At 47.8% G+C, this 25,294-nt stretch overlaps 1 protein-coding gene and 1 pseudogene across 10 annotated transcripts in view; one reads left to right on the forward strand and one right to left on the reverse strand.

The window, feature by feature from the left end:
- ERI3 (ERI1 exoribonuclease family member 3) overlaps positions 1-25,294 on the reverse strand; it is a 121,433-nt gene that overhangs the window by 53,227 nt on the left and 42,912 nt on the right. For 9 of the 10 annotated variants that reach the window (XM_036232978.1, XM_016123493.2, XM_016123491.2 and 6 more), the window contains one exon: positions 4,405-4,477. The exons of the other annotated variant lie outside the window; for it this stretch is intronic. In XM_036232978.1, coding sequence (XP_036088871.1) covers positions 4,405-4,477 — 73 coding nt within the window. The remainder of the gene's footprint in view (positions 1-4,404; positions 4,478-25,294) is intronic. 10 annotated transcript variants of the gene reach the window in all.
- LOC118605256 lies at positions 1,491-1,610 on the forward strand (annotated as a pseudogene).

Consider the following 25,294-nt stretch of genomic DNA (forward strand, 5'->3'; position numbering starts at 1 on the left):
TAATGTGTCACTGATGAAGTTTGAGTATTGTGCTCCTAATGCCATTTTTATTACAACTTTCCATAGCATGATGATTTTTAGGGACATACATGTTACATTATAGCAGAACTGAGTGTATCATTTAACATTCTAGAATTGGTCCATTTCTGTACATTTCCACTGCTATTAATCTAAACTGTGGTTCTCATGCAAGGATATAGTACCTCTCTACTCCTACCCATCTAGGCCTTTAGAAAGGTATGTGTATATGGGGAGAAGGGACATTTTTGATTGCCACAATGACTTGGAAAAGGGCACTACTGACATTCAATGAACGGGAGCCAAGGATGCTACAAGTTCAGCGATGTTCGCACAATGATTTCTCCCACCCCAACATGCCAACTGCAGCCCAATTAAGAAAAACCAGTACTGGTCCCCTACATCTACTCTTAGCTCTCTCTACCCTGAAGCCAGAGAGGGCTTTTTTAAAATGCAAATCTGAGGATTCTTCTTTCCTATGGTTAGTGCCCTTTAGTGGCTTCCTTTTACCCTAAGGATAAAGATCAAAATCTGAAGTGTGGTCTGTAAGCTCCTGCTTTCCCTTCCACTTTCATCTCATGTCACTCTCCTCTCTTTCTCACATCCACCGTGTGTCGACAAGTAATGATTAAATATCTACCGTGCGCCAGGAACTATTCAAAGTGATGGTGATAAAACAGTGAACAAAAGAGACAAAAATTCTCTGCTCTCATGGAACTTACATTCTAGTTCCATGAAGCTGCCAGGCTTTTCACCTCAGGGCCTTGCCACATGCTTATTCATCCTTCAACTCCTATCCAAACTTCAGATCTCGGCTTGGCCACCCTTTCTCAGAAAACCATTCTTCGACCCCACCCCACTAGGTCAGGTCCTCTGATGAAACAAAACCATGACTCTGAATTTTTTTTAGTATTACAACCCAACTGAAATTATTTAATATCCATCTTTTCTGTTATATCTCCTGGGCCTAGCACAGTATCTGGAAACTCAGAAGAAACTCAAGAATATTTGTTTATTGATAAAGATGGGTGTTTCTATATGTGCGTGTGTCTTTAGACTTTGTGAATATGTATGTATAAATACATTCGTGTCTGTGTATCATTTCACACATTTCTGCAGGTGACTATGTGAATATGTGTATATACATGTATGCATATATCGGTATCTACATACAATTTTGAGAGTGCCCACTTGGGTATGTTCATTCACATGACTAAACGTGTGCATATTTATGCCATGTGTATATGTGTGTGGGTATGTGTATTCTTCTGGCCCCTCAGTGACAGCTGTGACCTCATGGAGGGAGCTGGGAGCAGAGCCGCAAGTATTTTCTAAGCTGGCAGTTCAAAAGGAATATAAGATCATTCGATGACACTCCAAATGTCAGCAAACATTGGCTTGCTCCACTCTGCTACAGGGGAAGTAGATGGAGGCAGGAGATGCAGAAACCTGGTCATTGAAAAGACACTCTTGTCTACAGCCATGTCACCCTGAACAAGCCTGATCCTGTCTGATCTTGGAAGCTAAGCAGAGGTCAGGCCTGGTTAGTACTTAGATGGGAGACTACCTAGGAAGACCAGGTGCTGTAGGCATAAAAAATAAAAAATAAGGGATTATAAACTGACCTTGCAATCTATGAGGTCAACTAAGGGCTGCCTCACAAAAAAAATAAAAAGGAAAGAAAAGCTGCAAAACTGCTCTTTCCTGAAGCAACTCACACCATTTCTGAACAGAAGAGGGGAGCTGAAAGACAACATTTTACCTCTCCTTAGATTAGAGGATTTAGGAAATAGGGATGGTAAATTCAGTCCCAGTTACTCACACACTAGGCAGGCCTAGGAGGCCAAACAGACCAGAACCCTCTCCACCTTTTTTCATGGGGCAAAGCTCTGTAAGGGGATTTAAGGAGGGGAGAAGGAAGGAAAGGAGGAGGACAAAGTAAGATCAAGGACAAGGGAGGACCCTGTAGACAGTCAAGGGATAGGCCACACATGAATAAAGAAGGCATGGAATTAGGCTTTTGCACAATACTTCCACAACCTTGACAATGACCTCTTGGGCTTTGCTATTATTGTTACTCTTTTTAAGGGAACAGGAAGCTTTGTGCAGCCTGTCCCAAGTCACACAGTAATAAGGTCAGAAAGATCACCATGCCCCTGGACCTCCAGGGCCCTGCAGCTGAATGGCTGCTGGCAAGGACTGGACTAAAATCTGGAATTAAGACATCTCTCCTGTTGCACCTTCAAGCACCGCTGGAACATGATACGGCTGGAGCACAGAAAGGAAGGAGTTAGACCCCTTATGGTTCCTAGACCTGCTCAGTTTACCTCCCAAGAGGCAACCACAAGGCCAACTACAATTAGAGTCCTCAGTTTCCCCTTGTGCCCATTCCCCCTCTAAGGCTCAGCGCAGTCTGGCAGACAACCAAGCTAACTAAGCTAAATAGGCTCAGGACAGCCCGCCTCTACCCCCAGCAGCACCAAGGTAGCCCTGAGTGGCAATGTTACCACATGGGTCGGCTGCTTTCCTGCCTTTCTGCCAACAAACCTAGAGGCAGAGAGCTATCCACACACCAAAAAGTCTAGTGAACTTCACAGAGCAATTGTTCATGGTCAGCGCCTGCCTCGCCTCGCCGGGCCTTCACATTGCATTTGCTGAGGCCAGCAAGCAGCCTCAGATGCACTCTGACAGCTCACACGCCGTATTCTAGAAGCACAGGCCTAGCCACACCCACCTGAGCAGTACTGCCAAGCCCCGTGTGAGAGGGTCTCTATGGAGAAAGCTCTCAAAGACCAGCCAGCCAGCCAGCAGTCATTCCTGAGCGCATACACTGTACCTAGCCCTGAAATGGCCACCAGGGACACAGAAAGGAACCAAACTCAGTCTGTGTTCCAGATGGACATGTCCATAAGGAAACATACACAGACTCCGTTTCAACACTCTAAGATCCAAAGTGTCAAGGAGCCTAAAGGCAAGAGACTGACAGTTAAGCTTCTCAGCAAAGTGATACCCGAGCTGAATCTTTAAGGAGAAGGAATATGCCTCATGAAGATGACTGGGGGACACTTCAGAGAGCGGTAAGGCCACACACAGGCCACGGCCCAAAGGTAAGACAGAACCTGGCCTCCTCAGCCAAAGATGGCAGGTAGGAAGTAGCTGTTGTTCAGGCGCATGGGAGATAAGTAGGAGAAGTGGGCAGGGGTCATAGTCCAAACAAGCCAGAGTGCAGAGTACCTGCATACCAGGGGAAAGCAAGGAGTTCACAAATATTGCCACAAAGAATGGATGCCCTGAAACCTATGAGAAAAGTCCAAGGTCATTCTCTCCCACTGTTAATCCATGTGCTCGCTTAGCTCCAGTCCCACATACACCAAAGGCACACTGCTCCCCCTGCCTAGAAAGCCTTCTCTCCTCCTCAGATCCGTATCTCGCCTCCCTTGAACATGCCCAGTTTCAGACTAAAATACTTACAATCCTAGCCTGACCCTCCAATAATCTCTCCCTTCTCTGAGGCTCCCTGGGAGTCACAACTGACTAGTGGTATGGGCTTCCTGAGGCTGCCCGAGGGCTGTTGATCTTATGTCAGATGGATTTATGGGGATGAGCCTCCCTAGTGAATTGGGCCTCCTTGAGCGAGAATCCCATCAGAACAGAGATCTGGGGAGTCTATTCCTACACCTCCTTTCCTCTGCTCACCTAGGAAGTATAGCACACACAAGGAAAGGGGAGTTTTATGAATAATTCACCCTCTGCCAGGGCTCGCAGCCTCAACCCACTCCCCAGGGGCCTGGTGCTGCATTAGTGCTAGTGTCCTCCCTCATGCCCACAGGGAACGGGCCCTAGTTTCCACGGCCCTTCTCGTGCAAGCAGGGGTCTGCTGTGGCTAGGCAGGACCATAGCCAGCCTGAACCAACTCTACCTCCTAACCAGAAAAAGATACCGGGGCCAGTCAGGAGGGTCAGAGGCCACACTCATGATCACATTAAAGGAGGATATTTTCCAGGAGGCTCAGCTAGCACCACATCTCTTTTAGAGGTAATGTGGCTTAAACCGGAAATTTAGCTTAGAGATCCAGTAAGGATTTGGAAACCCCCCTGAATTGGGACTTTTCTGGACATCTGCCTGACACACAAAGTAGGTAAGTATTATAACCTGGCCAACAGCCTGGTCCCCAAGCTCCCCACTCCCGGAAATAGCCACAACCTTCTAGTGCATATTAGCTAGGGAAGAGGAAAGAGGGAAGTTGAGAAAAAAGAAGAACAAAAAAAAGGAAAGAGGTGAACAACAAAAAGAACAGAATAGAAATGAGAAAAGGCAGCAAGGGAGGGGAGACCTGAGGCATAGGAGGACCAGAGGAAGCGCCCAAGTATGGCTAAGACACAGTACCTTTTTCAGATTAATCCACTGCTTGAAGTAATCTGCCACTGGCAAGCCCAAGTACTGGCACTGGCCTGGGAGCCTACAAGAAAGGGAAGAGAGAACAAGTTGGGCACACCCATGTCCTGGGCACGGAGTCTTAAGCTAGGAAATCCAGTAAAGTCCACAGAACAAACAGACCTCAAAAGGCCAATGCATTAGCCATGGGTCCCGCCCCACCCAAGAAAGGCACCCCGACTCCAGCACCCTGGAAACTGCACTCCAGATCCAGCCCTCAGATCCAGATGTGAGAATCTTAAGACTCTATTTGAAATAATATCTACAATTTTTTGACTGCCTACAATATATTAATTATCTTATTTACACTTTCACATTACTCTTCGGAATGCTACTATGAGCTAGGTACTACGGCCTACATTTTACAGATGAGAAAATGAGATTCAGAGGGGTTACACCTAAGATCCCACAGATAAAAAACGATAGTGCCAAGAACTGAACCCAGGCCCGTGTCACTCCAAAGCCTTTGTTCTTTCCAGTACGCTAGTTTGTTATTACTGTTTTGTTATAGCGGAGAGGCAGAGATGTAAGACAGGAGGGGAGAAAGAGAATGTGATTTAGAGATAGCTGGGCAGGCAGGGGCTTCGGTTCTCATTTAGGTCTCTAGCAACAGGCTTTCTGTAGATAGAGAAGAGACCATGCAGGTTGATAAGAAGGAGTCAGAATTTAAACCAAGAATCTGTTCTCATTTTTTCTTTAAATTAGAATTTATAACTATCTCCCCTTTGAACTGATAATGCCATTTTACCCACACAAATCCATTCATCCAAACATTTACTGATGTTTAATAAGAGTCAGGCAGTTAGGACTCAAAAAGTAAGACTTAACTGCTACTGGTAAGGAGGCTCACAGTTTGTTCAGTGGAAAGGACAATGAAAGAAATAGACAAAAGAGCATTAAGTTAGAGCACTGAGGTACATGGAAGGATGAAAGAAGATACTAGAAATATCAGCTGGGGAAGATGATAGTTTTCTTGCTAAGAGAAGAGCTTGGCCACAGGCAACGGAGTATAGCTGAAGAGTTGTGATTTACAAAGTCTGTTCTGAGGTAACAAAAATATAGCACTAAAAAAGTGGGTAGTAGTAAGGAGACTAGACAGTAGTGGTAGAGATAGAGAGCAAGCAACAAATATTGGAGATGTAAAGAGGGACATGGTGACCAAAAGGGATGTGGGGCCCAGTGAGAGAAAGTGATAGAACTCAATTCAAAGGGTTGTGGCTTGGCTTAACTTCATGCTACTCACAGATATAAAGAAAGGGGCAAGGCCAGAGAGAGCATATCTGACACCCAGAGCCGACCAACATCGAGTCAGTTTTATTGTTATTATTAAATTCTCTACATACGGTGTATTTTCTTTCTGCCCAAACCACTGCCTCTTCCCTAGTATACCACTTGAAGGAGGCATGAGTTTGGGAAAGCAGTTTTAAATAGATGCCTGACACATGGGAAGCACTAAGTATCTGTTGAGTGTGAGGTACCTAGGAGACATATGGGATGATATCTAAGGGGCAGCAGGAAATCCAGATTTGAAGAGGGTTCTGGACAGCAAATATAAAATACCAAGTCACCTATATAATTTAAGTAACATTAAAGTCATGAGAATAGATAAGATCACCTGGGAAGAGTAGAATGAGAAGAGCAGAGGGCCCATGTCTCATAAGTTTTACTGAGTTAAAATGAAATTAGACCACCCCATCAGACCATTACCACGCAGAAGAAACTCACTACTTCATGCAGCAGCCAGCTCTAATTTTGGACTCCTTCAATTCTTAGAACATCCTTCTTTAATTCTAAACTAAAATCTGTCTCCGTGTAACTTCCACTCATGAGTCTGAAGTATGTTTTTGGAAACTACAGAGAATTAAGACTTCCATCTCTTCCTTGCAGAACCCTCTCAAGATCTGCGGGCCCAGGAAGCTTCCCCCAGAGTGCCTTTCTCTAGGTCACATACCCTCAGCTCCTTCAAGAATCTCACAGGAGATAATGTACCTTGAGTCAGGACTCATCCAACCCATCCCCATTCCCAGAGGGCAGGACTTCTGGACCCTTTTCAGGGCATTGGTTACCCAAGGTCACGCATGCTCTTTTGACCGCACTTCACAACCCCCGTGGTCAACCTAAACGACAGTGAAGGCAAGTTTTTCCTTTCTGGACTCCTATATATAACCGATTTTTGAGCTTAAAATGCAAGTCATTAGTGCCAAATGGCATAGTGGTCAAGCCAGATGTGAGCTGAGAAAAACCCAATGAATTTAGCGTCAGTGGGCTGGGGAGAGCAGAAGGCGGCCTGAAACATGTTTGAGAGTAAGAGATAAGAAAGTGGAGATCACAGTGCGGACTCTTTTTTTTAAGAAGCGTGGCAATGAGAATTCATTTGAAATGACAGATTCCACCCCAGAAAGTTTCAGGGCAGCCCAATCCTCCCTCCATTACTCTTCAATTATTTGACAGACACTAATAGGGAGTTGATGCCCCATGTTTCAAGCAGTACAGTAAGGATTTACTTCTCTAAGACCTGAGATATCTTACCTGGAAGGAAGGTTCCTCTCAAACATCCAGGTGGCAAAGTGACATTAACTAGAACCAGTCAATATCTTGGAAGGGAAATTCTGGCTGAGACCAAGATGATGAAGGGCTATCTATGTAAGATGTGCCTTGGGAACCAGGGACCAAGAATATAAGAAAGTCAAGCAAGGTTTTGAAGGAAAAAAGGTAGCCTTAGGAGCTAGAATATGGTTACCTAAGAAGCAGAACTGTAATATTTGGATAATTTTATTGCCTTCAATTTTTCTTTCATGTTCTTTATCCTTGGTATTCATGAAAATGCTTGCTGAGCTCAGCTATTTTTGAAAAATCACATTAGGGCCTGCGAGTGAAGGGGTCACCAGAAGCAGCAGAAGCTACAAAGGACTAGGTCAGGGGGACTGGCCAGTAAAAGGCAGGGGTCTTGGGGTACCTATGACATTCTCCCTTAGCCAACCCTGGCACTCTGATTCTTTTAGTTGACACAGGCCAGGAGCCCTACTATCTGTGGCTAGCCCTGAGGAAGAGGGAGGCTCCCTCTTCAGCAAAATTTCAAAAGTAGACATCAGCTGTAGACATTTCTACCCAAGGAGAAAGAGTCTAGCTCAGTAAAACCATGCCTCTTCCTCTTGGAGGTTGACCTATACCAGAGGGGCCACTTCGAGAAAGGACTAGACAGACAGATTGTCAGGTTGGATACTTAGCCTCAGATATGGCTCAGTGGCAATAATGAATGCTGTCTGTACTCCATGGCTGACTGAAGCAGAGGAGAATGGAACTATCATTCCCACTCAGGGCTCCAGTCACCTGCGTGTACACTTGCCACCTGCAGACTCACAGGCATTCTGGTTGTGGAGCCCTCTAGCCTGTGGGTGGTCCTAGCCCTGTGAATTCAAGAAACAAGCACTACAATGAAGGAGGGCCCGGGCCCGTCTTCACGACACAGAGCCAAATACCAGAACTTAAAATTCCAGGTGCCTCATAGGAAGACAGCTACATATTTCTATGACAGAACCCTGTCCCAGCTTAGAATGCACCAAGAGAATAACCCTGAGGAAGGTGGGTTAGAGTAGTCATCATCCCCTACATGAAAGAGGCAATAGGCCCAGAGAAGAAAAAGGATTTGCTTGAACATAAAACAAATCAAGAAATGGAATCTAAGTCTTCTGACTATACAAGCAGTCAGTCATGTAGATACACGCAGAGCTCTTTTGAGTCTCTAGGAAGGCAAGGTCTAGGGCCTTAGAGAAGTAGGTAGCATGACGGTGACTGCTCAAGGCCACACGAAGGTCCAAGGTTCTTAGGATCCTACAGCTAGGGTCAGTGGGTACCAGTGGGTACATAGTTCCACCAATGTGGAAAGGAAAAAAACAAAAGTCCCCCTGGCACAAAGGGTCTGGATGCTGTGAATTCCTACCAGATACTGATCCCAAGAAAAGAGCCACTGGCAGTGGGCCCTGGACTAGCCTGCGGGCATGAACGTGCAAGCAGGTTTATGGTGCCCAGGTCTCCATGCAGCTGGAATCACTGGGCACAGAGCTCCTCAACTGCCCAAACATCATCTGGCCATACTTATTACTGTTGCCCAATGAAATTTTATGCACCAAGTCCACAGGTGTGATTTCCCCTTCTTTATGAGGGTCGGAATGACATCACTGATAGCCAATAGAAAAGAACCAATTATGTCCAGGCCATAAAAAAAAATGGGGTTTTTTCAACCAAATCAAAACTTCCTTCAGCTTCATGAATGCAAGGGGCCCCCTTTAAGGAAGGGTCCCCCATTCCTGCCTGTGAGCTCTAAACTGAGCAATATCATTGCTTTCCAAATACTGGGGCTTAGGGCCAGAAAGGGGCCCTGTCTTTGGCATTTACCATGTGGCCCTGCTTTTATCACACTGGCCCCCCAGAGTCATCTGAACAGAACATCAAACCCTACCCTGATGCCTGACAGGCTCCTTGCTACTCCATACAGGGGGAAGTTAGAAAAGATTGGGTACTCCTCAAGTTCCCTTATTACTCCTTTTAAATAACAGAACAGAAAGCAGAGAGCCCTCTCTACTTAGAAAAAAAGGGAACAGTATGGAAGGAACAGGGGTGTGAGAAAGTGCACCCCCCAACAAGCATATAGCACAAAGCAAAAGGAGCCGGGCCTTCCCCACCCACCCCTCATCCAGCCCCACCACCTGCAGGCCAGCACTCGGGCTGGGCCCAGACAGCCCTGATGGCAAACAGGTGTGACTAGTTGGGCGCCAGCCAAGGCAGGGGACTAGCTCATTAAGGGAACGCCACCCTCGCTAATGGGCATGGGCAGGATGAAGCCATTGTGAGCAGGAGCTTAGCTTTGAAGATTAGGTGAAGCAGAGCTGGGGGCTCTGCTGGAACTGCTAGTCTTGAGTTGAGGGGGCCAGCAGCATCCATGGAGGTCTGACAGACAGACTGGCAGACACCGACAGCCAGGACCAGCAGGAGAGCAGGCACCAGTGCTAGGAAAGGTCACGGACACTACCCCTTCTGTGCTTTTTTCAGCAAGTCTTAGGGGCAACCCCAAATCAGGAAGATGCAAGCCACTCACTTTTAGCAGACTCGAGCCCTTAAAGAGGAGGTGGTCAGCCAAATTTGGAGCTATATTTGACTCCTTTCTGCCTCCTGGACCCAGACCTTAGAGTGATGTAGGCTATCAGTTCAGTTCTGGTGTCCAAAAGCTCTAGGACATGCACATACTTACCTCATCTGATATGCAGAAAAAGGAAAGTGTTGAGGAGCAAAGGTGAAGAGCAGGGAGAAAGGCTCTGTCTTCTTCAAAATCATAGCTGGGCAATGGAGGCACAGTAAGCCTAGCCTGGGGAAGGAGTTGGCCAGTAGACCCAGCCATCCAGATGAAACCTCCCGCCAAGGGTTCACCTATGGGGTCGGGGAGGGGGTTTCCATGCAGTCTTTCTACTTGCTCACTTCAATACAAACATTCCCACAGAATGTTGTTGCTGGCTATCTTACATCTCAGAACTGCCACAATTCCGAGGCTGCTCCCAAAGTCCTGAGGCTGTGTCTCAAAAAAGGTTCCATTCCCATGGGGTCCCAGTCTGGGAGTCCTACCTAGTCAGAACCTCCACAGTCGCAGGATATGGGTCTGCATCCAGCGCTGGCAGGCTACCCCAGCTGAAGCTGCACTGAGCTGGGGACACAGCTCTTTGTCTCTCCTGTTTCCGTTCCCCCACCCAGAGGAGATAAACAGACCCAAGTGATAAACGGCCCGCCTTTCACGATCACTTTTCCTCAAGTTGAGGAGAGTAGCTGGTGATGGATGAGCTGGAATTTGGTTATCAGGAAGGGCTGTCAGCCAGAGGTGCCTATCTCCTCCCCCACTACGCAGGGCATCATTACACTGTGGCATCGAGGTAAAATATGAGCGAGGGGAGGGAAAGGAGAAAGAGGGAAGGCTGGGCTTCCACACGGAGCAAATTGAGCAACAATGAGAGCAAGCACGAGGCTGGGACGTTAGTTATCTGCCCGTGACACCTTTTATCTCTACACAAATTGGTCCTTCCTCCCCCACTGCAGCCTCTTATACAAACAGAGGCAGGCACAATGTGTCACCATTGCAATAGCATAGCAATTTAACCTGAATTAGTGAGGGGGTCAAGCCAGGAAATAGGGGTTTCTCATTTCAACAGGTTCCTTAGTCTCTGCTCTGAACCAGCACACTGTGGGGAGGAGGGTGGAGAGAAAGCAGACTCATAATTGAATTCACTCACTTGGCCACTGCTCATGTATAAAAAATTAATGCTTGCTCTTCCTACTTATCAAAGCCAGTTAGTTTCCATCTCACCTGAGAGATGCACCATGTCAGAAGACATGTCCCAGGCCTCCCTCGGCTGGCCAAGCACCCAATGCTGGCAAGAACAGAAAGGGAAAGAAAGGTGCTGCTTAGAGACAGAAGCCCCATGCCAGCAACCTCTTCTAGAAGCCTACAGGACACAGTGCAGGGTAGGGAATAGGATAGGGGCAAAGGAGAGTGTAGGAAGCAATTGCATTAAAGACAATCCTGGACAGCTCAAGAATACACTTGAGTCTACAGGCAGAAAAGGCATCTGGCTTCACCCTCCCCAGGAGCCGTCAAGAATGTTTTTGCCAGTAACCCCTCTCAGCCCCCCGACACATTCACACACTGACACTCACACACACTGCTGTGTAGAAACTGGGGAAGCCAATGGCAACACTGATGGCACTTACAAGGCTAAAAGAGCAGGGAGCGGAGGAGCCTACTCCTCCATGACTTCTCCATTGCAGAGCCTGGGGCTAGAAGGGTCCCTGATGGGGGGCAGGGCTCGGGAGGGAGAGCGCAGTACAACCCCTACCCAGCACATGGCTCTACCACACTAAGAGACAACTTGGTCAAGTGACCATGTGTCCTTAGGCAGGTTATATCACCTCCACGCCCTGCTCCGTGAAGGTTAAAGGAGCCAGCCAAGGGAAAAACATGGTGTATAAATTTAAGTGCTCGCTGAGGGATTCTGGCTATCAGGAGGTCAGCTAAGACCAAACCTGCAACAGCCTTTGGAGATGCTTCCAGGCCACCTGCACTGGCAAGACAGTGCCTTAATCAGGAAAAAGGACACTGGAAAAATTTTGCTGAGGACAAGAGACAAAGAGAAGTTCTAGTACCACTCAACAGTTGCAAAAATGAATTTCAAGACGCTTGGGGGTGAGGGGAGGAGTTGTGGATAGAGGAGGCACCTTGGGACTCATTCTCCAAATCCAAAGCATTAGCAGGCACATACCAGGTAACAAAAGCCAACGCCTCAGTTTCGACAAAAAATAGGAGAACCTTCCACCTCAAATGCCACCACAAATTTACAGGTATCACTGAGACCCGGGACCCTGAGGGGGTAGTGGCCAATCAAGCTGGATTCCTATACTCAGGTAAGCTTCCAGGCCCACCCAGAAGATAACCACAGCATGAAACATAATGATCACTCCAGGAGAGACTACTGAGAAAGGGCCATCCCATTTCTGGTGATGGGAGGGCAACATTGGGGGGCACTTACACCCCCCCCCGCCCCCACCATCCTTCCATTCTTCTCTGCCTGCCCACAGTCCTGAGAGAATGCATTGCCGACTTCTCAGCCCACTTTGCCCCACACTTGCCCCCATCCTCTGGGACGGCTGCAGGTTACAATTCCAACCACAGGCTTCAGAAAGATGATACACTTGCTGGAGCCTGCAAAGGGTCAGGAGAGAGTACTGTTTGAAATACCAGTGTGACAGCTGGCTCCTTGTCTGTCTCTTCCTCCCCTACCCCCCTCCCCAAACTTGTCATGGTACAAGAAGTCTATAAGCAGCCCATCAGCTTTAAATATCAGTGTGCGTGAAGCAGGAGCACGAGAGCGAGGGAGCGAGAAGCAGACAGCGAGTGCCTCTGTCGCCACTGCCTGTCAGGGAACACTAATGAATTTCACCACCAGCAGCCATGCTTCAGATTGGAGGTGGGGGTGAGGTGGGGGGCGGGTAGTTTTCTAGGGAGAATTCTCTCAGTATTAAAACATCTTTTCCCAAAGCCCTATTAATACATGTCATTGCAGGGGGCCTGGCACCGGGACTTCAAGGCAAGGCAGGGGTCAGGACGAGCCCTCAGGTCTTCCCAAATAGGAAAGGAAGTGCAAGTGGGAGCCTGGAAGGAGCCAGCTGAGGCACACAATTAGAAGGGTGACCACCATCATCTGTGCTCATTCATAACGGCCTATAATGCTTGGTTTGGAGGACTAGGACAAGAAGGAAGGGCCTCAGGCAGGGGAAGATGATCAGCTGTGCCTTCCCCACCGGACTTACTAACCATATCACTTCCCATCAATTTCAGCCAACTTACATCACAGACAGGCAGTGGGCTCAAGGTGGGGTAAAGAAACTCTGGCACCAGTCCCAAAGGAAGCTTCCTCCCCTGACAGACGTCAGGAGCCAGAGCTTATTATAATCTTCACTTTATAGATGAGGAAATGGAGGTTGAGAGTAGTAATGTGACCTTCCCAAGATCCTACAACTAGTAGGTAGTGGAGCCACCAGGAATTGAACCCAGGTCTCTTAATTCTTAATAAAGGTCCTGCTCTTTCCATAGTATTATGCGTCTTCTCTGAAGAAGGGCTGATCACCTCACTGTCTCCTATATGTCCTCTACTTCTAGGCTCTGCCCTTCCCTTCCCTTCCCTTCCTTTCCCTTCCCACTAGTACACGTGTACCTCTGGTCTGGCATGGGCCACAGCTGCCATGTAGCACAGAGCTGGGCTCCAGGCCAAGGTGGACTCAGACTGGCAGAGAAAGCCCTGGGAGTGAGCCAGGCCATCACCTGGGAGTCTCCAGAGCTCAGAGGGCAGGGTTGCAGGCATAAGTCTTCCCTTGGGTGCCCTCTGCACAGCTCTGATCAGCACTGTCTGATCTGGCAGTGACCTGCTGTGCAGGGGGCAAATGACATTTAATTTCCTCTCGGTTTCCCTATGGTACAGACAAAAGGCCGTCACCTGCGCCTGGGTCTGGCAGCACAGCTGGAAGTGTTCCCAGACATGCTGCTCTGGAGAGTTCCCAAACAGAAACCAGAACACAGGCGGGTGCAGAGGGATGCCCCATAGGCCAGTCTGCCAGTCTTCCCAGAGAAAAGCAGCCCCGAATCCCCATTGCCAAGCAGTTGCTCGAAGCCTCCAAATGGTTCTTTGTATGTATATAGCACCTCTCTGCTCTACTGCTTGTTGGCCCATTTGCCAACTTCTGTATCTACTCCCATTTCTCTCACATGCAGTCCACATAAATAATCACACGAAGCACACAGTGTCACAAACACCCTGTGGAACAGTATAACATGCACCTTTCCAGTGCCACAAATACCCCAGGAAATCCAATAACTTGTATCTCCCCAAATCCTCTCTAGTGAAACAAGATGAGTGCCTCTCCAGGGGCCCTCCTAGGGCAATTCTTCCAGAGAAAGCACACAATGTCCCACTTGTTGTGACTGTGGGAAGTGTTGGAGCTGCCACCAGGACCTGGCCAGAGCTCTCTTTCCCAGATGAAATGGTAGAGGCCCCAGGAGACACCAGGGAGTGGGGCAGGGAAAGGAGAGTGAGTGGGTGACAGGGAGTAGGGGGTTTCTAGGGCATTTTGGTCAATGTCTCAGCTGATAAGCTTTTCTCGTTTTGGCCAAGAAAATCAGGAGCGCCTGAGCAGTTTGCTGTCTCCAAGATACCTCACTCATTCCCTACTACGGTCTCCACTGGCCTGTGGCCATCTTGACCCTTTGCCTGCGTTGCCTTTGTGTGGCCTACAATGCCCTCTGGAGGCTCTGTGGAGAGGCATCCTGCAAGTGTTCAGGATCTGGGATGCGTCTGACCTCTGCCCTAATATACTCAAGAACATACTTGTCCCCCTTACGCCCTGGCTAGTCTCCTCTACCCTGATCCCAGCTCTGCTCAATCCTTCAAGACATGTGAGCACTTGGCCTACACAGAGTCACACTTCTGGGTGGGCATTAGAATAGGATAGTGGTTTTTAAACTGCTCCATGGAGCTCTAGGGTTCAAGTGGGGCACCAGGCTACTTTGTCAACTGGAGGAGAAGAAAGAATGGGCTGGCCCTTGTCCCAGCTTCAACCAGAACAGCTCAACTTTTGGAAATTTTGTAGTGCTGGCCTTTCTTTAATATACATATTTTTAAAGTTTACTGCTAAAAATAATACTACCTATTCAGTCTCTCAACTGTCCTCCTCTGGGTTCTCATAGCATTTGTTTTGTATCTTCTGCATAGCATTCTCACAGTCGATCTCGTTTAGCCTGTAATTAGTTATGCATGTGCTGCTCCTTCTGTCCTAACCACCTGACGGTCCCTACAGTCCCCAGCACAGTCCTTACTGGGCTCAGAGCAGTTCTCAACAGGGGCTCACTTCAGGCTCCTGCTGGAATGCCAGGGCTTCCAGGATACACAGTTGTTAGCACCTCCAGTGGCAGTTTCCAACAGTATTCCTTGAGAGAGAGGAGCTGCGGTAGGGGGTAACTGACATTTACAAGAAGGTCCTAGTGAAGATGTGTGGAACACACACTCTTAAATCAACAAATGGGGCATACCTGCTACCATCGTCAATCACCTAAGTCGACCTTCAGGGGACCAAAGAGACTTTTACGTCCAGCCAATCTTTGGACCAAATACAGCATATTCCAAAAGGAAATGTCACCCATTAGAAGTTTCGAAACCCTGTATGTGGGGCCATGGGAACACAGGATGATGCTCCTCAACTGAGTGCTCCGGGATCTGCCCCCTGTAGAGGAACCGCTAGGCCGGGAAATGGGTGAAGCCCCTTAGCCCCATCAACCAAGCCCACTGTCTGGACCTCCTTCTCTGGTGAGCTTTGGGGAGGGGGTAGTGGGTAGGCAGGGGATTGTGCTCCTGCTAGCTAAAGCCACTTGTTAATAGGCCCTAGATTCCCTTATCCCTGGGGAAAGGAGGATAGCAATGAGCCCCCCACCCCCCACCCCATACACACAAGCCACCCCCCCAGCCCATACACACAGGCCTCCCAGCAGGGCCAGGGAGCACAGCCATTAGTGTGTGCCTCAGCAGACAATGGGGAGGAGAAGTCTCCAGAGCAAAGGACAACTGCAGCAATTAGAATGCAGGGAGGTTCAGAAGCTATTTAACTGGGTGACCCCTGAGGTCGTTGCATCTGACTCCCATCCCTGGATAAATATTGTATGAGGGGGGGAGGCGAGCGAGGGAGCCATCGGAGTGCTGCTCCTCCTTCCACTCCTTTCCCCACCCCGCACGGCTGCCTCCAGCCACACACACCAGGAACATTATTTACAGCCCTGACAGTCAAAGCAATCACTCTGCTAACCAAGAGGGAATGGACAGAGTCGACTTACCAAAAATTAACTATGGCAATTGAAGAAGAAACCAGGACTGGTGGGGGAAGGGAGCTGAGCCAACACTGAGATGCAAGGCTCTCCTACATTTTGGGTCACACTGGAGCAAACACTGTCACCCAAAAACCACTGGCAGATAAAGCTGGTCCTAACTGGTAGAGAATAATCAGAAACAGGGCATGCTGCTGCCTTTTAGGGGCCCTACAATAGAAAAACTCCGGGATCTTATCACTACCCAGGTGTTCTTTAGTAAAGACAGGAGTCCTAGCTACCTTTCCAGAGGAAGCAGGACCAGCCAAATACACCACTTATCCAGCTGGTCCCTTAGCTGACCTAGTGGGAAAAAGCAGGAAAGTCAGAGCAGAAAGGGGTCAGGGTGGGGGAAGAAGTGGAGAGTGTCTGAGTGCGGGCTATGCCTCAGCCCCCACATTGCTGCTCCTCCAGTCCTGCTCTAATGCACCCTGACATGCCTCTGAAGACAGAGAGCTGTTTGCAGTCAGCACCGTGATTTGTTAGTAATTATTTCCATGGTGTCACATTGCTGTCACTCTGTTAACAAAGAGACAGGCTGCCTCAGGCTGCCTGCAAGAAAGAATCGCAGAGAAAAAGGCCTGTCAGGCTCCTGGGATTCTCTGGGCTGGCTAGCTTTCTTTCCCAAACCAACATCCTTGAGGGCTTTGGAAGAAACAGTTTTACGGAACTAACAAGTCTGAGTCATGTCACCCTTTAGCCAGGGACACTGAGAATTGATCCCCCCCACTCACAGCCATCTTCTCAAAGACCTACAGAGCTGAGCCCCAGAGTCCATGGATTACTGAACCATGGGCCACTATGCCAGCCACAGCCTTGAGTTCTCCAGCCTTCACCTTCCAAGACTCCTGCTCCCTGACTTCCTCACTGGGGTGTTCACAGCCTCTCATGTGCTCTTAGGAGTCTGACGAAAGAAACCTATTTCAGAGCACGCTGAAGCAGCCACCCCACTGGCATGGATGGTGGTTAGGCAGAACATGATGGCAGGGTACCTTCCTTCCTTGAATCTGCCAGCCACAATTCAGAACCAAAGCCGCTCAGGTGCCAACGCCCCTGTAGCCTCCAGGTGCCTGCGCACCTGCAAGGAGATCCCCACAGCGTTGCCCTATCGTTCCCAGTATCTGAATCAGCACAGCATCCACACTTGGAGAACTGGTGCTTTGCTTTAGAACAAAGTAATATCTCCATTATTCTGGCTGGGAATTAGAAGACAGATTGGCAAGCGCTGACAAAACAGAGGTCGCTCACTCACAGGCATGGAAAGTTGGAGATTAATTCTCTCCCTTCACAGAGGGAATCAGACTCCTGGGTAGTGGGAGGGAAGGACCAATACTGAGGAACCCTTTCACTGCCAAGTAGCAGCAGTAGAAAAGGGAGACCAAAGCCCAAAAGCCCTAGAGGCCCTATCAAGGTGGCAAGTACCACTGCTACCTAGTTCCTGCAAAATCTCACAGGACAGAGGGACCTGGACAAGACTGGCCCTGGGGTCCAAAAGGCAGAAGGCAATGCTAGCTGCATTCACTGGAATGTAAACTCCATTGAAGGGAGGATGTTTTGGAAGTTTTAGCTCTTTGTTCACTGTTATAACCTCAATACCTAGAACAGTGCAAGGCATATAATGAGTACTCAAAAAACATCTTCCGAAAGAATAAATAAATGAGTCGGTATGTCTCAAAGTCCACTTCTACAGGCCTGGGGCAAGCCTTTCCCTATCACAGGAGTTCAGAAAAGAAGGAAGACAGTGTGGATTCCAGAAGAGACAGGGAAGAACACATGTCCAGGAGATTGGAATTACGTTTTAAAAGATGAAGGGGATTGGGACAAGCTGATAAGCCTAGGGGGATTCTCATATCAGATTGAACATCCACATACCCATTCAACAAATATGTATTCAAAGACTAAAGAAGGTAGGTAGTCCAACAAAAGAATAAACTGCAGGATAGTAAGTAACATAATGAAATATTACACAGCAATAAAAAGGCTGAATTGATACATAAAACAACATGGATGAATCTCTTACATGTTATGCTGAGCAAAGAAAGTCAGACACAGAAGAGTACATCTTATATGATTCCATTTGTATAAATGTCAAGAACAAGCCAAACTAACTAAATAAAAAGTAACAGAAGTCAGAACAGTGGTTAGCTGTCAAGGAGAGGGCATTACCAACTGGGATGGGGCACAAGGAAACTTTCTGGGAAGATGGAAAATGTTCTTTATCTTGATCTGAGTGGTGGTTACCTAGTCATATACTTGTATAAAAATATAATGAGCTGTACAATTTACATTTGCGTACTGTATGCACCCTACTGTATCTATTTTATACCTCGATTTCTAAAAAAGATGAAAAATAAAAGCTGTGTCTCAAGAGTCACACAAAGAGTTTTTAAAAAGCATAAAAATATCTAATCCAAAGGAAAAAAAATTTCCAGAAGCAACAGTGGCTCCTCCTTGAGTTCAGGGCACAAGCCCTTCAGCCTTTACTCTCTACCTGCCAGAGGACAGAGGGCCCAAGCAAGTGACCAAGGCCTCGCAATATCCAAAAACATTCAAATACACAAGGGAGTATAGCCCAAGTCCTAGGTGTCATGGCCTGGTAGGAAGCCCTGTGTAGTCTCTATTCCATACCAGGTGAGCTCTAGGGAAGCAGAGATGGATCAGATCCCCAGCTGGTTCTTAGGCTCTCTGAAGCAGCCTATCGAATTCTGCCACAGAGCACAGAACCACTTCTAAAAACTGCCCTAAAAAGACACAGACGCAAGACTAATCTGTCTTCCTGACAAGCCAGGCAGAGACTGGGTGAGCTATCCCAATTCTGGTAGCAAAGGTCTCAGTACCTGCAGGGAGCTTCACCCCCCTCCTGCCAGCAAGGAGGCAATAACACCCTCACAGATGGTCAAGAGGAGCTCCACGTGTTAAGTCCAGGAACCAGAACCTAGGCAGAAACACTTGCCTCGGGACTAACTAAGCAGTAAAGAGCCAGCCAGTCAGCAGCTATGAAGCAGACCAAAGGATGAGGCTCCCGATGCCAAAATATCTCAAAGTCTGATTACTACATAAATATTTTTATCTTTCATCAGGATTTTAACTGAGCAAAAGTTCCATTCCAGGGGTTCCTATAATCGCCAAAATGCTTTAAGACCCTATGATACCTTCCCAGGGGATGAGTTGAGGCTGCTACTAGAGTCCTACCCATTAGCCTAGAAGTGCCCAGAAATTGACACCAGAGGCTGTCTGCCAAGAAGACAACAAGCATCTCCCCCAGTGCCCCGCTAGGCCCCAAGTCCTTCCAGAGCAGACCAACTTCCATAAACTCAGGCTCCGAGGGAAGGACGCAGGCTGAGCTGCGTCCACATGGAGAGGAGTGGAAAAGGAGGCACAGGTGGGGGAAACAGGAGCCTGCTCAGTCTCCACAGAAACCTGCTCTTGCCCTAGGGCCTGCCCATAGGAAATGAATAGTCCCTGGCCAAGCTAGCAATCAGGAGGCAGGCCCTTTATGCCAATGCTAGGCCCCAGGAAATACACAAGAGGAATCTCTCCAGTGTTTGTGAGGATACTGGCCCCAGAGGCATGTGAGCTCTCAGGTGAAAGCAGGGTGCCTCGTCACTCCTCCAAACCCAAGAACTCTCCGCCCAAGGAGCTGTCAGGCTAACGAGGCTACCCCACCACCACTCCATCTGAGCGTGGCAGGTTGCACCGCACGACTGGCTTCAGGTGGCTCTTCTTTAATTAATGGCATCCCAGGCTCTGCAGGGAGCTTCACCCCACAATGAATGGCCCTCTCTCATTAGAGGCAGGCCTGCCATGATGTATTCAGGGCGAGGGCCGGGATTCATTTCCCTGTCTGTGGGTTGGGGATGGGAGGGAGGGGAGAAGCAGCAGGGACAGATTTATATCGAGTGACTTGGATTAGCTGCAGCTGAAACATGACCCCATCAACTCAAGCTGCCTTCTTGGGGCTAACCCAATGCACCTCTGCTGACGAGCGGGCTCTAGGGAAGCTGAAGGGAGGGCAGAAGGAAGGTCTGGTTCTTGTTCTCTCTGGGCTTTAGCTGCAGCTTGAAGGCCCAGAATTCCTATACAACCTCCAGAACCCTCTCCCCACCCTCTATACATACTTCTTGTACACTGGGAGCCTGGCCTGAGTGAGCCTCTTTATGACCAGGAAGCTGACCCACTGGCCTCAAAGCTATAGGACCAAGGCCTTGACCATGGTTGTCAGTTGGCTCTTCTGCTTTCTGTAGAAAATACCCTTACTCCCTATGTCAGAGAAGGAGTCCACAATGTGGTAATGCCCCCATATCTGCTGTCTGGACAGGATCCAGGTATGTTCTGCCATAGGGTATCTCAGGCCTCAGGCCACTCAGCACAAGGGAAAAGGCAGGCAGGCATCAGTGTGACATGAAAACATGCTGTCAGCCATCACCTCTTTATGGCGAGCCACTGGACTAAACCCCACCTCTGGGGTGGGGAGATTCTGGTCAATACTACTTTTGTCCTCTCATCTCTCCCATGACTCCACCTCACAGGGATCATGAGACTGAGTTGGGGAACTGGGGTCTGCTATGCAAAAAGGAAAACTTGGGCCATCAGTTGTCCGTGTTTCCAATGTACTTCTCACAGCCCTAGAAAGACCACCTGCACTCTGCTAGCCACACTGGTAGCTTTAGGCCTAGGTAGGTTCAGGGGGACAGCAAACAGCACACAGCCCTACAAACTCCCCATAAACATCCCACTAAACTTGATATTCAGTTTTGCTTGTGCTTCGGAGAAAAAGCATACTTCAGAGCCTGCCCTCTATCCAGCCTCTGCTCTCTTAGAATGCCCAATTCACTAATTAGGCCTTACCTGCTCTTACCAGCCAATCGAAGGTTGCTTTGCACACCTACTATGTCCCTGGGAGGGCCAGGGCAGAATGCCTATCTTCTATACACACACCCACTCCACATCATCCATGCTTCTGCCAGGCACTCGTGAGGGAGCATCCATATACCCTTCCTTCTCTACTCAGAAAGAGATGTAGCTCAGTTCCGCTTTGCTAAGCCCTATTTGGCAATGTGTCTAAACACATGCAAACTTAATTAGTTCAAGAGGAGAACCCAAGCGCATGCAGTGACAGATAAAAGTATCAGGAAATGAGACAAGTCAGTACTGCCAGGGAGTTCTTACTCAAGCCCCTTCCCCCAGCAGGCTGCTAATCAAAGGTGATGCAGCTCAGTTCTGGGACTCACTGGCATATGCATGGGCAAGGGCCAAGGCTCTTATGAGCTTAGTGACACAATGAGATGCCCCACATACCTTCAAACATACTATAGGATAGAGGTACCCAAAGCAATACAGGCAATGGTTCCCTTAAAACAGATATGAGGATTCATTCATTCGTTACTCTGCAAGGAGGCTCTCAGACAGTCCCAAATCATCCCCCACCACACTTCCGGGCCAACTATGCCCTGACATCAAATGAACATAAAAATCTAGACCTCCATCAACACCAGACCAGCCAAGATATCAAAAGACATCCCAAGGCTCTGCCACTCAATGCAAACAAAGGACAGGAGGAACAGCATTCCCACCAATAACAAAGCCACAGGTCATGAAGGAAGACAGAGCAGATAGTCAGATGGCACAGTGGTTCAATACATGGGTTCTAACGTCAGAATGCGGAGGTTCAAATTCCTGTTCTGCCACAAACTAGTTGTATGCCCTTGACAAATTACCTACCTCTCTGAGCTCCCCCCCCTTCCCTACCCCTCCATTTCCTCATTTGTTTAAAAAATGGTAATAAAAAAACTTATAGGGTTGTGGTAAGGATTAAATGAGATAATATGTAAATAGCACAGGAGAACTCCTGGTTTGTAAGGCATACTGAATAAATGCTGGCTATCTTTATTATCTGATGTAAACTTTCCTGGAGTAGTCCCAGCCCTCACTCCCAAAGGCACAAATCTCTCAGAGAAAGCCCTTCGCACTGCTCCTAGAACCAAACTTCTTCCATGGCCTAGGCCTGAGGGACATCTCATTCAGTACCCACCACAGAGGGGCCAAAATGCAGTGTTGGCAGTGAGAAAATCCAGGAGCTTCTTGGCATAGGCAGCATAGTTCTCTAACCCTGTACACTCTGTCTGGTGCAGGAAGGCCCAAGATTTTCTTTCTGTTCCATTCTCTCTGAATCTACCCAGTACCTGCCCTCTGCCAGGATTCCACAGGCCCACTCCATCACTTACTTGTCATTTATTCAATAAGAATTTACTGAGCAACTATTACATGTCCAGCACTGTTCCAGGGTTACAACAATGCTCACTATCTAGTAGAAGACACCAGTAGAAGCAGCTACAATTTAATGTATGAATAAGTACATGTGCTCCACGTGCTTTCTCCAGGAAGATACCTAGAGAAAGGTATTAAGGGGATCCTTAAGAATTGGCTAGAGCACCCAGCAGGGGAGGGGGATGCATAAACGGTATTAAGAGATGAGACTAGAGAAGTAAGCGAGAGCTTTAAAGCCTCAATAAACAGTGTGACTTTACCTTGAGGGCAATGGGAAGCCTTGAAGGGTGTTAAGCAGAGATATGACATAATCTGCTGCAATTATGAGAATGAAATAGAATACGTGAAATTGGAGGCAGAGACTAGTTAGCAGACTTTTGTAATAATCCAAGAATATGGTGACCTTAACTATGACAGTGGAAATGGAGATGGAAAGAAGACAACAACTTTGAGAAGCCTTTAGGAGGAAGAATCAACTGTATTCGGCAATTAATTTGTTGTGGCTAGAGAAAGGAATCAAGGATGATTCTCGGGTTTCTGTCAGAATTACTGAGTAGATGGTATCAGTCACTATCTGAGTGAATGCTGGAGGTCTAGTATGGGGAGAAAGATAACCCCTGTGCTTTGAAGGGCCTGTGGACATCTAAGTGGGGATAGAGAATAGGTAGCTGGATATGAAGGCTTGGAGTTCAGAGGGCAGATTGCGCAGTGTCTTTTCTCCAGTGGGATATCTGCTGCCATGTCAGTTTCCATTTCTCAGTTGCAAAAAAAGATTAGAAGACATAAGCACACAGAGGATAGTTGAAGCTACAGCAAAAGATGAGATCACTCTGGTAAGTGTGAGTGTGCAGAATAAGACAAGACAGCTAGGACAGAGATCAAAGAAACACCAATATTTAAGAAACACAAAATTTAAGAAAAAAGCATCTGTAAGACAATGTGAAGGAAAAGCCAGAGAAAAAGGAGACACAAGAAAAGCAAAGATAAAGAGCATTTCAAAAACGATGAAGTGGTCAACTCTGCTGAATGATGCCAAGAGGGTCTAGCCTTTAAGCCATGTCTATATCCTACCCCCTGGCAACACACACATACACAGGATAGTCACTACCCCACAGTTCTCTCCCAGGTGTGTGGTTCCATCACTATGGGACTTCAGGCGACTACAGTCTCTGCCCTTCAGTAGTCTTGGCCACTTGACTACAGCCCTGAGGGTACCCTCAGTAGTCCCTATCAAGTACATGCCTTCCAAGATCCAAGAAAACTGTGTACTGGGTAATGTGAGCAAATATCTGTTGATCTCCAGACTTTCTAAAACCCACATCTGCACAGTACGAACAGAGGGGTATAGGATGAACACCTCACAAGGAAGGCAGCCTAGCATTTACACGTTCAACCTCCAATGGGAAGAAAACGCAATTCCAGAACTGAGGCTGAGCCAGATGAGGGTCCTCGACAGAGGCCCTGGACCCTGGAGTCCAATTACCCTGATCCTCTCCAAAGGGCCTATTCCCAGGATGTACTGAGAACCCTTATGTCAGCTCTTCCCTACCTCCCTCCTTTTCTACCCCTACCCTATATTTCTTTCTTCCTAATCTGCCCCTCTTCTTAGACCCACAGACCACTGGAAAAGGCTCTGGCCTAGCTTCTTAGCCACTTTGCTGTTTAGGTGGTGAATCCGTATCTTCAAGCTATAGGCTAAAATCTGAGTTCTTCAAGAGTAGCACCTGTGCAAGTCTCACACCTCATTTTGCACCAGCCTACCCCCTTCCATGCCAAACATGAAACTCCTTTACAGAGACATTACTGCCTGGGTAAGCAGAGAAGAGAGAAAATTGGTGAAAGAATACTAAACCCTCTGAGAGACTTCAAGAAACATCTAGAAAAGCAAAGCAAAGGTAGGTGAGGCAGGGAAGGCAAACTGACTAAGCGTCATACCTTAAGAGTTTAGAAAGAGAATTAAACTCACACTTACTAAATTAAAACCTACCTAAGCAAGATCTGTGACTACAGCATCGAAGCCCATGTAAAGCCAGAGTATCAACTCATCCAGCTTTGACAAAAGATGGACACAGAATGATTCTGTCAGGATGGGAGCAGATTTCTTTTCTCCAGTGGGATTTCTGCTGCCACTTCAGTTCCCATTTCTCAGTGCCTCACTAATCAGGCCCTTTCCAGCGAAAGTGATATGAAGCTGGTTGGGGGGAGCGCGGGGTTTGGGAGAGAGGGGGAAGACAGCAATGAGGAGCCATGGCTCTGGGAAACTAGGGTGTGGAATGAAAATATTTTCTGAATTCCATAGACTTAGTTAAATCTGAAAATGGATGTCAAAATAAGAAGTCACACACTAACAAGTTGTGGGCGTCAGTTTACCACCAACCTTGTCAGGCTCATCAGCAGCCTTTACCAGGCACATAAAAAGGTGACGGCTCTGACGAGAGCCACCTGATGAGAGGTTGTAGGAACACTGATAAGCTGTGCACTGTCACGCAGCACTACTTAGGTTTCCTCTCTGGCTGTTTTTATTTTGTTACACATTTAATTAAGAGCCTTCCCAGCAGTTATGCAGAGTCTTACTTCTAAAAGGCGGCCACGAAGCTCTCCTCCTCACAACCCCCTGCCACCTGGCATCTGATTCTTCCTGCATGCTCTTTCAGAATCTCACTGGCTTTTCCAATCCAAACCCAAACCAGTATCCGGAGTCTGCCCGCCCCTCCCCCGCTTTTTTTGGGAAGCTACGTGGTCTTAGAATTCAATTCTGTCTAGCTATATGCCTTTACCAATTTGGTCCTCAGTTTTGTGTTTGTTTTTTTTTTCCTATAAAAGGGAGATACTACTTCCTATCAGAGACGATAGTTAGGAATGAATGAGATATCATATGTGCTCATTAAAATTTGGTTTCCTTTCATATATGCTTGGATTCCACGACCCAATCTCTCCTCTTGATTACATCACATCATTACTTGTGAATATTCAAGAGGGCTTCCCAAGTCACTAAAACCTACCAAGGCTCACCACACCAAGTGCTGAACTGGTACCACAGGCCAGAATTGGCCAGACTCCATGCTTAGGAGACCCAGCCAGATAGTCCCCAACATCATGCATAGGAAAGCTTTCATTTACATATATACG

Source organism: Rousettus aegyptiacus, unplaced genomic scaffold (genome assembly GCF_014176215.1).
Source record: "Rousettus aegyptiacus isolate mRouAeg1 unplaced genomic scaffold, mRouAeg1.p scaffold_m13_p_1, whole genome shotgun sequence".
NCBI lineage: Eukaryota > Metazoa > Chordata > Mammalia > Chiroptera > Pteropodidae > Rousettus > Rousettus aegyptiacus.